Source organism: Macaca thibetana, chromosome 7 (genome assembly GCF_024542745.1).
Source record: "Macaca thibetana thibetana isolate TM-01 chromosome 7, ASM2454274v1, whole genome shotgun sequence".
Taxonomy (NCBI): Eukaryota; Metazoa; Chordata; class Mammalia; order Primates; family Cercopithecidae; genus Macaca; species Macaca thibetana.
This window is the reverse complement of record NC_065584.1, coordinates 100,605,739-100,617,931: the sequence shown is the minus strand read 5'-3', so window position 1 is coordinate 100,617,931 and position 12,193 is coordinate 100,605,739. Positions and strand designations below refer to the sequence as shown.

Below are 12,193 nucleotides of genomic sequence, written 5' to 3'. Positions count from 1 at the left end.
ATAATAATGATTTGGAGAATCAGAATCACTTGAGAAGCCTCTAGAAAATCCTGTGTCCAGGCCCTGAACCCAGAGATTCTGGTTTAACTGGTCTAGAGTGAGACCCCGGTATTGGCGTTCTAATCAAACAATACCAGTTCTGGAACTCTGTGGACCCAGGGTCTCTGTCTTCACAAGAGTTTGTGTCTGAGAAGTCACATCAAAATAGTTCAGGCCTTGCCGTGGGGGCCCCACTCCTCATTTCCTTGGGTTTTAGGGTCACTGTGACCTCTTAGAGGAGGGAGATCCTCACACAGGGGCCACCCTGTGGCAGTCAGGCCCACCTCAGCCCTCAGCTTATAGAAGCAGAGGCGTAGCTCCCAGGTCAGGTGTAGGTGCACCTGGGCCTGGGGGATGGATCAAGAGAGCTACCATTGTCAGAGCAGGCCCTGTAGGAGGGGCTCTCTCTCCTGGGAGGGCGTCAGGTGAGAAAGCACTCAGAGCTCCTGGGCCTGAGCTCCTGGAGACTCTGCCATTAGGGGAAGGCAAGGAAGAAGGTACCTGGGGTGGGGAGGGCCTTCTGGCTTGATTCACCAGACAAGGTCAGGTCACTGAGAGTGTGTCTGTTCTTGCTAATTAATTTGGAGAGGCCCTTCCCTATGCTGCCTGGAGACTACCCCAATGAGGAGGCAGGACTGTCCTGGGAGTGAGGTGCACAGAGAAGAGCAAAGCCTTGGTAGAACTCTCAGGCAAGGATTTCCCTCTCCATTTCACTTACGGCATTCAATCCTGGTCCCTTGGTGACTGTCAGCTTCCTTCTCTTCCCTTTTCTGTACCCTGGTGTCTTTCTCTAGAGACACTCCCCCGCTGGGCCCCCTCTGTTCCTCTGCAGTCACTGTCCTATAGGGGTGGCCTGGCTGTGGGGGGAGATGATCCACAGTGTGATCGTATCAGTCAGGGTTCTAGAGAGAAATAGGACCAGTAGGAGATACTATATATGTGTGTGTGTATATGTATATATACACACACACACACACACATATACACACACACACACACACACACACACATATATATATATACACAGAGAGGTCTCTTTTAAGGAATTGGCTCCTGTGATTGTGGGGGCTGGCAAGTCCAAAATCTGCAGGGCATACCCAGGGGCTGGAAACTCAGGCAAGATTCATATGTCAAGGCAGAATTCTTTCTCTGGGAAACCTCAGTGTTTGCCCTTAAGGCCTTCAACTGATTGTTTGATGCCCACCCACATTATGGAGGGTCACCTGCTTTTCTTAAAGTCAACCAATCGTAAATGTGGGTCACATCTACAAGATACCTTCATAGCAACATCTAGCTTAGCCAAGCACACAGCCGGGCACCATAGCTTAGCCAAGATGACGCATAAGATTTACCATCACAGTGATGATCTCAGGCTGGGAGAAGGGTCCTCATCCTGCCCTCGTGTACTTCAAGGGAGGCAGTGCCTGCACTAAATCCTCAAAGATGATGGGAAATTCACCCAGTTCAAGGGAAGGGCAGTCCTGGCAGGGCAATCAGCCTGTGCAGGGGCCCCGAGGTAGGGAACATCGGTGAGTTGGGGGCAGAGGGGCCATGGAGCCTGCCTGGGAGCCATCTTGGGCAGCAAATGAAGGCATGGGCAGTGCATCCCACCTACCAAAAGGCTGTGGGGGATGCAGGGCTGGAGACCTGCATTCTAGTCCTTGCTCCCTCACTGTCTCACTGTGTGACCTTGGACCATTCCCTTCCCCTCCCTGGGTCTCAGTTTCCTTATCTGTTAACAGGGCTGGGCACGGTGCGCATCACGGTGGTTTGTGGGTTGGTGGCCCTGTGTCAGGGTCCCAGCCACCAGAGGCGGGACTCAGTGAATCTGTCCATAGAGAAAGGGGAAGCAAGGCAGAGACAGGATCCCAGGAGGAAGAGACTCTGGAGCTTCCTCTGCCCCTCCCCCGTGCGGGCAGCAGCTCCCTGGGCCCCTGGCTCCTGAGGCCTGTGGGCTGGGCAGAAGTGAGACTGTGGCAAGGGGCCCCGAGGTGTGCACAGGCCTCCCAGCTCTCGCTTCCTCTTCCCTTCTGCGCATGCGAGCAGAGTTTCCCTTGAAGCCTCCTGCGAGGAGGACAACAGGGGAAACCAAGAGGCTGGTTTCCTTAGGCGGTGAAATCCCATGCATGTTTTTCACAGCTGTGTACAGGCCTGGAACTTCCTCTTCTCCTCCCACCTGGTTACCTGTCCCACCCACTCCAGCTTCAGCCTCTTCAGCCCCAGGGCCCTGGACTCCGAGGGGCAAAAAGCCCAGAGTCACATCCTGGAGGACTTGAATGCCAGACCCAGGGTCAGGAGTCCCCTCCCTGCTCTTGCTCTGTTGGGTCCTGAACTGCCTCCATGGGACCCAGCCCTCAGTCCTGTCCCCACTCCAACCCCATACTGCAGCCCCCACCTCCCAGAGATCCTGGTGCTTCATGTGGACTGATCTCATACAAGTCAACTCCCCAAGGGTGAGAACTTTAATTTGCCCCTTCTATGTACCCACAAGCAAGCACCTAATAGGTGCTTAGTAAATGTGCATTAAATCAGTGGCTCAAGCCTGGCACAGTGGCTTATGCCTGTCATCCCAGCACTTTGGGAGGCCAAGGTGAGAAGATCACTTGACCCCAGAAGTTCAAGACCAGCCTGGGCAACTTAGCAAGACTCCACCTCTACAAAAACAATGTAAAATTAGACAGGTGTGGTGTCATATGCCTTTAGTCCCACCTACTTGGGAGGCTGAGGCGGGAGGATCGCCTGATCCCAGAAGTTTGAGGCTGCAGTGAGCTATGATGGCACCACTGCACTCCAGCCTGGACAACAGAGGAAGACCCATCTCTTAAAAAAATAAAAAGTCAGGCCGGGCGTGGTAGCTCACGCCTGTAATCCCAGCACTTTGGGAGGCCGAGGCGGGTGGATCACCTGAGGTCAGGAGTTCGAGACCAGCCTGGCCAACATGGCAAAACCTTGTCTCTATTAAAAATATAAAAAAATTAGCCGGGCATGGTCGTGGGCACCTGTAATCCCAGCTACTTTAGAGGCTGAGGCAGGAGAATTGCTTGAACCCAGGAGGCAGAGGTTGCAGCGATCCAATATCACGCCACTGCACTCCAGCGTGGGCAACAGAGTGAGACTCTGTCTCAAATAAATAAATAAATAAATAAATAAATAAATAAAAAAAGTCAGAGGTTCAGCTGCAGGGCTGGAGACTGCAGACTCTGAGCAACCTGGATCACGCCACTGCACTCCAGCCTGGGCAACAGAGTGAGACTCTGTCTCAAATAAATAAATAAATAAATAAATAAATAAATAAATAAATAAAAAGTCAGAGGTTCAGCTGCAGGGCTGGAGACTGCAGACTCTGAGCAACCTGGTAATTCAAGGCCAAGATGAGGGAGCCAACAGGCAAACCTATCCTTCCAGCATAAGTTCGAGGCACTGCTGAGGCTGTGTCAGGGAGTATGGGCTCACTGATGACTATTCCAAATTACATTGATCAGGGGTGCTTGGTGATGTCCCAAGCCTGGCCTGGCAGAAGCCCCAGACCTCTGTCTGTTGGTTGTTTTGTTTGTTTGTTTGTTTTTTATTTCTATACTTTGTTTTGTTTTGTTTTTTGAGACAGGGTTTCACTCCAGTCACCCAGGCTGGAGTGCAGTGGCACGATCTCAGCCCACTGCAACCTCCGCCTCCCGGGCTCAAGCGATTCTCCTGCCTCAGCCTCCTGAATATCTAGGGCTACAGGCATGCCACCATGCTTAGCTAATTTTTGCTTTTTTTTTTTTTTTGTAGAGACGAGAGCTCATCATGTTACCCAGGCTGGTCACAAACTCCTGAGCTCAAGTGGTCCGCCTGCCTTGGCCTCCCAAAGTGCTGGGATTACAGGTGTGAGCCGCTGCACCCACCCTTCAGTTGGTGTTTGAGATCTCCCTAGTGGTGGGAATTAGCCAGAGTATCCAGGTGGCCACAAGGTCCTGTTGGTTCTTCCTTCAAAATGGCTCCTGTCGTGCCAGACCAGGTTTTGGGTGTCTTCACCTACTCTCTGCCCTGAGATCTGTGTCCTAAGGGACACCAGCCACCCTGATCCCACCCGATCCTCCCCTGCTCCTAGAGCAGGGGTGTGATGGGGTCCCCATGAGAGGAAAGGAGCACTGTTGTAAGCAGTGTGGGATGAGATGAGGTGCTGTCACAGCTTGGGGAAGGGACCCTGGCAACCGGCAAGTAGGTCAGTAGTTTGCCCGCCTCCGCGTTCCAAGTAGGCTCTTCTGCCCATTCTACAGATCAGGAAACAGACACGTGGAGGAGCCAGGTGACTTGCCCAGCCTTTACACGACCCATGGGGCAAAGCCATAGAAGTCACAGTGAGAGATTCCAGAGCTCTGAGGAGCCTGCGTCCCTGCTTGGGTGGGGAAGGTCCCCTGCTGGCCCCCAGACGATGAGTGTTTGTTCCCTCCCCAGGGGCTGGCCTGGCCCTCAGGCCTGGGAGGTGGAGGTGCCCAGCCCTGGGAAATAGGGCAGTCCTGGGCTTCCGGTGTCACTGCACGCCCCTCCCCCTCCCGCCTTTGTTTCTTGGCCTCCACAGCCTCATTCTCTCTCCCTCCCCCTCACTCAGGCTCCTCCTCTGCTCCCCCTTCCCTGTCTCTTCATTTCTTCTCTCCCTCTCCCTTTCTCTCTCTCTCTCTGATATGGCCTCCCTTCCCCCACTCCCAGCACAACTACAATCAGGCAGCTCATCTGCGTCTCTATTTCCCCGCCTTTCACATTGACTTTCTCCCCACCCTGGGGACCAAGGCCATCCTGGTGGGAGGCCACGCCACATCCCAGCCAGTGGACGCCCCTCATCTCGCCAGCCTGGGGCAGTCTGAACTCCCCTTTCTCCTGGACCTGGGGGGAGCTTTTGTTCTGAGTCCTCCGCACAAGTGGTGGAAGAGGCCCTGCTCTAAGAAGGGAGGGGCCACAGTAGGGCCCCAGGCAGATGACAGAGGGGCCTTGGGGTGGGTGGGGAGGCAGCCCTGGCACACAGGTGACACACACCTGGCAGGCTCTCTTCCTGCCGTGGATGGCCCCGTGCCAGGACATAAACAGAAGGGTTTAGCCCGGGAGATGGAACCAGAGCGGGTGAGGAGACACGAGCCACAATGCTGGCCCAGGAGGAGGAAGAACAGAGCGATACCGGGGCTCCCCACTCCTCATTTCCGTGTGTGATAGGCAGGCAGAACACACATGCGAAACACAGGTAAATTAGATTCCCTCCTCAGCAGAGCCCCTTCTGCATACACGCACGCACGCACGCACACAGAGCCTGCCCGGCGTCCCCAGTGAACAAGACAACATGGACAGGGCCTGCCCCCATAAGCCCCACAAAGTGAGCATTACAGGGTGGTGGGTGTTCTACTCAACCAAGTGTCCAGGCCAGTGTAAAAGAAAGCATGGGGCCAACTGCCCAGGTGGGCGGTGGCTCAATGAAGACTTCTAGTAGAAGGAGAGACCCCAGTTCCCCCAACCGGCTGAGGCCCTGGACCAGCCAGCCAGGAAGGAGCCCGAGGCTTCATGATGCAGTTTGCCCAGGTCTTGCCTATGTGCCCCTGCTGGCCTGTAGTGACCCAGGACAGCTCCTGAGAACTGAGGAGCTGGGCTCAGATGTGACCTCCGCAGGTGCATAGCTGCAGGAGCACAGATGGGACCCGCTGTGGGGCTAGACGGGCCTGGCTGCAGACCCAGCTCTCCCTTCATTGATGAGGCACTCGGGAGTATGTTACTCAAGCCTGGGTTTCCTGGGGCATGAGGTGGGGAGCGCACTACCCTACCCCTGCCCCCCGGGTTGTTTCTAGTATTAAATGACTCACTGGGGACCTGGTGAGTCTCTGTAATGAGAAGCTGTAGCTCTTCCGTGGTGTTCGTCGTCAGTTGTTGGCAGCTCTCTGTGCCGCTCTCCTGCCCCCACTTAGGCACAAACCCTCAAGAGCAAGGACTCCGGGTTAGTCCCTTTCTACAGCCAAGCACAGGCTCCTGAGACAGACGCACCTTCTCAAGTCCAAACTACCTGTTCATATGGGAAGGGGTTTGCTTCTGGTGTCCTGGTGTGACTATAAGGAATGGCTCCTTGTAGAAGGCATCCCAGTGTGGATGGTCAGTTCCATGGTTACCCTTGCTGTAGGGAACCACACTTCAGCTCCCATGGGCAGTTCATTGGCTGACGTTTTTGCCCTCTCCTCGCCTCTAAAGCAGTGTTAACTGTTTCCTTGTGCCCGCACCCTTGAGGTTGGCAGGAGGGGGCTGATGCCTGGTATTAGGCTGCAGGGGAAAGGAGAGGAAAGGGAACTAACGACACTGCCATTCTCATCTCACTGTCCCATGAGTCAGGAGCCTTTTCCCCCCCATAGAGATGAGAATCACCTGATGTCACATGGCTAGTAGACAGCAGGGCCTAGATTGAACTCAGCATCCAGGGCCAAGGGGGAAGCACTGGCTTGGCCATTGATGCTCAGTTCCTCCTTGCTGGTCCTGCCTTTGGGGAAGTTTACAAAAACTGCTGAACACATCATTTGCCCAAACCCCACAACAGACAGGAGGGTTGCCGCTGGGTGCTGTGTCAGACCGCAGTGACAGGAGGCAGCCACATTCCTCAGCGTGCTCTACAAACCTGACAGTGGCTAGAGGGCACTGGGGGTGGCTGTGGTGGGCCCCGAGGGGCAGGACCCTACCTCATTCACCTTGCTGTCTCCAAGCACAAGCCCTAACCCATAGCAGGGATTTAGCAGCTATTTATTGTATAAATGAATGAATGAGTTCTCAGTCTCTAGCGGTTGTCCTCAGAATCACTTAAGCTTTGCTGAATTTGGGGCCCAAGAATGGAAACATCTCTTGGCTCTGTGACTTTTTTCAGAAAAGGCTTCTCCCAGAGATCTGGGCAGATAATAATGGGTTTTTTTTGTTTGTTTGTTTTTTTCCTTTGAGACAGAGTCTTGCTGTGACGCCCAGGCTGGAATGCAATGGCGTGATCTCTGCTCGCTCCAACCTCCGCCTCCTGGGTTCAAGTGATTCTCCTGCCTCAGACTCCCAAGCAGCTGGGATTATAGGCACTTGCCACCATGCCTGGCTAATTTTTGTATTTTTAGTAGAGATGGGGTTTCACCATATTGGCCAGGCTGGTCTCGAACTCCTGACCTCAAGTGATCCGTCCACCTCAGTCTCCCAAAGTGCTGGGATTACAGGTGTGAGCCACCATGCTCCGGCCAATAGTGATCCTTTACAGTTGGTTAGGGCTTTATAATGAACCAAGCTGCTTCACTTGTGTTAGGACCCTGGGCTCTCACAACCTTTCCATGGGTGAGTGTTTTCATCCCTGTTTTTCAGATGGGGAAACTGAGCCACTGCTGTGACTTTGCTTAGTCACTTTCAAGTGACTGAGCTGGGACTCCAGGTCCTCGCTGACTGCATTTCCCAGCAGCTGGACATTGGGGTGGGGTGTGGTGGTTTGGAAGCAGGGTTAGCCCCTCCAGCCTATTTCAGATGCACCCTGACCCCTAGGCCAAGGTTTCCTTCTATCTGATCCCTTCCACGAGAGCCTCACTCTAAGCTTGATAGTTTAATCTTTGGTGTCCGTTTCAAGAAGGCTAAATTCCTGTCTGGGGTATTTTTAGCCGTCCTCAGGAAAGGGAAGCTCCACTGGGCGCTGGGGGGAGGGGGACGCCTTGCCCGGAGCCGGTTTCCTAAGGAAGGGCTGCTGACCGTGTGCCTGACCGTTAGGCCTGGGAGAAGCTGGTAGTTGGTCGGTTGGGAGCCCTGAGAGCAGAGCAGGCGACAGTCACCCCAGTAATGCCATCCCCCCTCCTCTGATGTGCCAGGTGTTGAACCAGGGCAAGGGGTATAGACCCAGGAGGAGGCCGCCACCCCCTGTGGGCACACTGCCTGGCGTGCTGCAGTCCTTGGAAGCCTGGAGAGGGCACGAGGGCAGGCCGGGAGAGCCAGGAAGGCCCCAGGAGCAGGTGGACCTCGAGCCATGCCTCGGAGGCTGGTGGGAGGAGCAGGGGTCAATGGGGTTGGGAAAAGGCTGCCCCAGGTGGGAAGACCCATGGGTGCAAAGACCGGGCTCCACAGAGGGCTCACGGAGCAGGTGCCTCCATATGTGGCTGGAGCCCCCAGCGAGGGAAGAGGCTGCTGTGCTGGGGGTTTGTACCTGGGCAGGTGGGCACATTGGCACTATTCAAAAGATCATGTTAGGGGCAGGTACAGTGGCTCATGTCTGTAATCCTAGCATTTCGAGGGGCTGAGGCAGGAGGATCATTTCAGTGCTGGAGGTTGAGGCTGCAGTGAGCCATGATTGTGTCACAGTAGCCTGGGCAACAGAGCAAGACCCTATCTCTAATCAAAAAGAAAAAAAAAAACCTGTTAGATGAGAGACTATGAATGTGAACCTGGGAGCCTGTTTGAGCATTCAATTCAGATAGTGGTCTCAAACATGTTAGCTGTCAAGGAGCCCTTCTTTCAAATCAGATCTGACATGAAACTCCAATGTATAAATCAGATAAAAGTGATATTTTGATCAGTATAAATTTAGATATTTAAATGTATAACATTTAGTTAATGAAGAAAAACAACAACCAGTTGTGATAGATGCATATGTTTAGCATCGGGGCTGACAAGTGATAGCCAGTGTTTGAGATCAGCCTCAGCACCTAATTTATTTTTTTATGTTGTGTCTTTTTGTCATACATTCTCATTCATACAGCCGAGTCATTACAAATAATGACAGTTAACACCTCACCGCACAGTCCCAAGGTCTGTGCAAATTAATTACTTTGGCAACAAAGCCAGTGGGGCTACTGAATGTGTTAGAATGTAGCGCATACTACATTTGAGTAGGTGGGCCTTTTAAAATCAGTTTTTAAATAGTAGAATCTTTATTTTTTGCATTTTTGAATACAATTTTTAAGGATTTTTTTTTTCTTTTGAGACAAAGAGTCTTACTTTCCTGCCCAGGTTGGAGTGCAGTGGCGCAATCTCGGCTGACTTGCAACCTCCACCTCCCAGGTTCACACGATTCTCCTGCCTCAGCCTCCTATAGCTGGGATTACAGGCGCCCGCCACCACGCCCAGCTAATTTTGTACTTTTAGTAGAGACGGGATTTCACCATGTTGGCCAGGCTGGTCTCGAACTCCTGACCTCAGGTGATCCGCCCACCTCAGCCTCCCAAAGTGCTGAGACTACAGATGTGAGCCACCATGCCGGGCCTTTTTAAGGAATTCTTGAAGGACCTGTAGAACACAATTTGAGAACCACTGAGGAAATCCCACCTCCCTGTTGTACAGATGGGAAGACTGAGGCCAGCAAGGGGGCAGAGCTTACCCAGGATCCCCCAGGGAGCTGGAGGAGATGGTCAGATACACAGCGGGAATCATTGCTCCCTGAAATTACAAGTGTGCACTGTTCCCAAGGCAGGAGTAGAAAAGACATCAGGGTCAGACACACCCAAAATCAGCCAAGCTCTAGTCCGTGCTATGTCTGTTGTCTGTCCATGCAGCAGTGAGCCAGCAATATTAACTTTCCCTTCTCCACCCACAGCGATGCCCTCCTAGCTAGCCGTCGCGGGATGGAGGGCTTCATGGACTCAGGGACACAGACGGACGCTGTGGTGGTGCTGTCCTTGGCTCAGGCTGCCGTGCTTGGCCTGGTCTCCGAAAATGAGCTCTTTGGAGCTACCATAAGCGCTGAGGCCTTCTACCCGGACCTGGGGCCCGAGCTTTCTGGAGCAGCCATGGGAGAGCCCGGGCCACCAGGCCCCGAGGTCTACCAGCTGGCCTGCAACGGGAGGGCCTTGGAGGAGCCGGCAGAGGAGGAGGTGCTGGAGGTGGAGGCAGCCTTCGAGAAGCACACCCGGCGGAAGACGCGGCCACCTGTGCGGCTGGTGCCCAAGGTCAAGTTTGAGAAGGTGGAGGAGGAGGAGCAAGAGGTCTATGAGGTTTCTGTGCCGGGTGACGACAAGGAAGCAGGGCCAGCAGAAGCCCCCGCCGAGGCAGCCAGTGGCGGCTGCGAGGCCCTGGTGCAAAGCAGCGCCGTCAAGATGATTGACCTCAGCGCCTTCAGCCGCAAGCCCCGGACGCTCCGGCATCTGCCCCGAACCCCGAGACCGGAGCTGGACGTGGCCTCGTATGACCCTCACTTCCCGGCCCCGGCCCCGGCCCGGGATGGCTTCCCCGAGCCCAGCATGGCGCTGCCTGGGCCAGAGGCCTTGCCCACAGAGTGTGGGTTCGAGCCACCCCACCTGGCCCCGCTGAGTGACCCCGAGGCCCCCAGCATGGAGTCCCCGGAGCCTGTCAAGCCGGAACAGGGCTTCGTGTGGCAGGAGGCCGGCGAGTTCGAGGCTGAGGTGGCGGGTTCGACCGTGGAACGCCACAAGAAGGCCCAGCTGGATCGGCTGGACATCAACGTGCAGATCGACGACTCCTACCTGGTGGAGGCGGGCGACCGCCAGAAGCGCTGGCAGTGCCGCATGTGCGAGAAGTCCTACACGTCCAAGTACAACCTGGTGACGCACATCCTGGGCCACAACGGCATCAAGCCACACTCGTGCCCACACTGCAGCAAGCTCTTCAAGCAGCCCAGCCACCTGCAGACGCACCTGCTGACGCACCAGGGCACCCGGCCCCACAAGTGCCAGGTATGCCACAAGGCCTTCACGCAGACCAGCCACCTCAAGCGCCACATGCTGCTGCACTCGGAGGTCAAGCCCTACAGCTGCCACTTCTGTGGCCGCGGTTTCGCCTACCCCAGCGAGCTCAAGGCCCACGAAGTGAAGCACGAGAGTGGCCGCTGCCACGTCTGCGTCGAGTGCGGCCTGGACTTCTCCACCCTGACCCAGCTCAAGCGCCACCTGGCCTCTCATCAGGGCCCCACCCTCTACCAGTGCCTCGAGTGTGACAAGTCCTTCCACTACCGCAGCCAGTTGCAGAACCACATGCTCAAGCACCAGAACGTGCGGCCCTTCGTGTGCACTGAATGCGGCATGGAGTTCAGCCAGATCCACCACCTCAAGCAGCACTCCCTCACCCACAAGGTAAGGCCATCCCCAGGGCCTGGGGATCTGCCTGCCCCTCCTGCCAATTTTTCATCCAGTACTTTCCGGAGTCCCAGATGGGACCATTTAGGTGGTCTCCTAGTTTTATCATTACATACTTATTTTGATGAGTATTAGAAAGAAATGCTATATAATTGAAATTAATTTTTTAAGTAGTAAAGCTTTACGCATTCAAAAACGTATTTGGCCGGGCACAGTGGCTCACGCCTGTAATCCCAGCACTTTGGAGGCCGAGGCAGGCAGATTGCTTAGTCTTGGAGTTTGAGATCAGCCTGGGCAAAATAATGAGACCCCATTGCTACAAAAAAATTTAAACAAGGCCGGGCATGATGGCTCATGCCTATAATCCCAGCACTTTGGGAGGCCAAGGTGGGCAGATCACCTGAGGTCAGAAGTTCAAGACCAGCCTGGCCGATGTGGTGAAACCCTATCTCTACTAAAAATACAAAAATTAGCTGGGTGTGGTGGCGGATGCCTGTAATCCCAGCTACTTGGGAGGCTGAGGCAGGAGAATCACTTGAACCCAGGAGGCAGAGGTTGCAGTCAGCCGAGATTGCACCATTGCACTCCAGCCTGGGCAACAGGAGTGAAACTCCATCTCAAAAAAAAAAAAAAAAAAAAAAAAAAAAAAATTTAAACGTTATGTGCCACTACCTGTAGTCCCAGCGACTTGGGAGGCTAAGGTGGGAGGATCACCTGAGCCTGAGAGGCTGAGGTTGCAGTGAGCTGAAATCACAACACTGCACTTCAGCCTGGGCAACCAGATTGAGACCTTGTCTCAAAAAAAAAAAAAAAAAAAAAGTTTTTAAATGAAATGTTTATGGAACCCCTGCAAGACCCAAGGAACACAGTTTGAAAATCACTGAAATAGCCTACCCTCCCTATCTTCTAGATGGGAGGACAGAGACCAGAGAAAGGCCAGGATGCAACAGGGAGGCGTCCTAGCTCAGTGGTCAGAAGTACAGAGGGTGTCCTTTGTTCCTTGTCATTACAAAAGCGAATCAAAACCTGTGACTTCCCTTTAGGAACAGGCTAAATATATTTAATTTTCAAAGCAGAGAAGATGTAAGGAAAAATATTTGTTACGGAAAAGTACA

The 12,193-nt window shown here is 54.0% G+C and overlaps 1 protein-coding gene across 2 annotated transcripts in view; it reads left to right on the top strand.

Annotated features, from left to right (window-relative positions):
* ZNF710 (zinc finger protein 710) overlaps positions 1–12,193 on the top strand; it is an 81,342-nt gene that overhangs the window by 57,029 nt on the left and 12,120 nt on the right. For both annotated transcript variants that reach the window (XM_050797649.1, XM_050797651.1), the window contains exon 2: positions 9,584–11,075. In XM_050797649.1, the coding sequence (XP_050653606.1) occupies positions 9,612–11,075 (1,464 nt within the window). In that variant the 5' untranslated portion in view covers positions 9,584–9,611. The remainder of the gene's footprint in view (positions 1–9,583; positions 11,076–12,193) is intronic.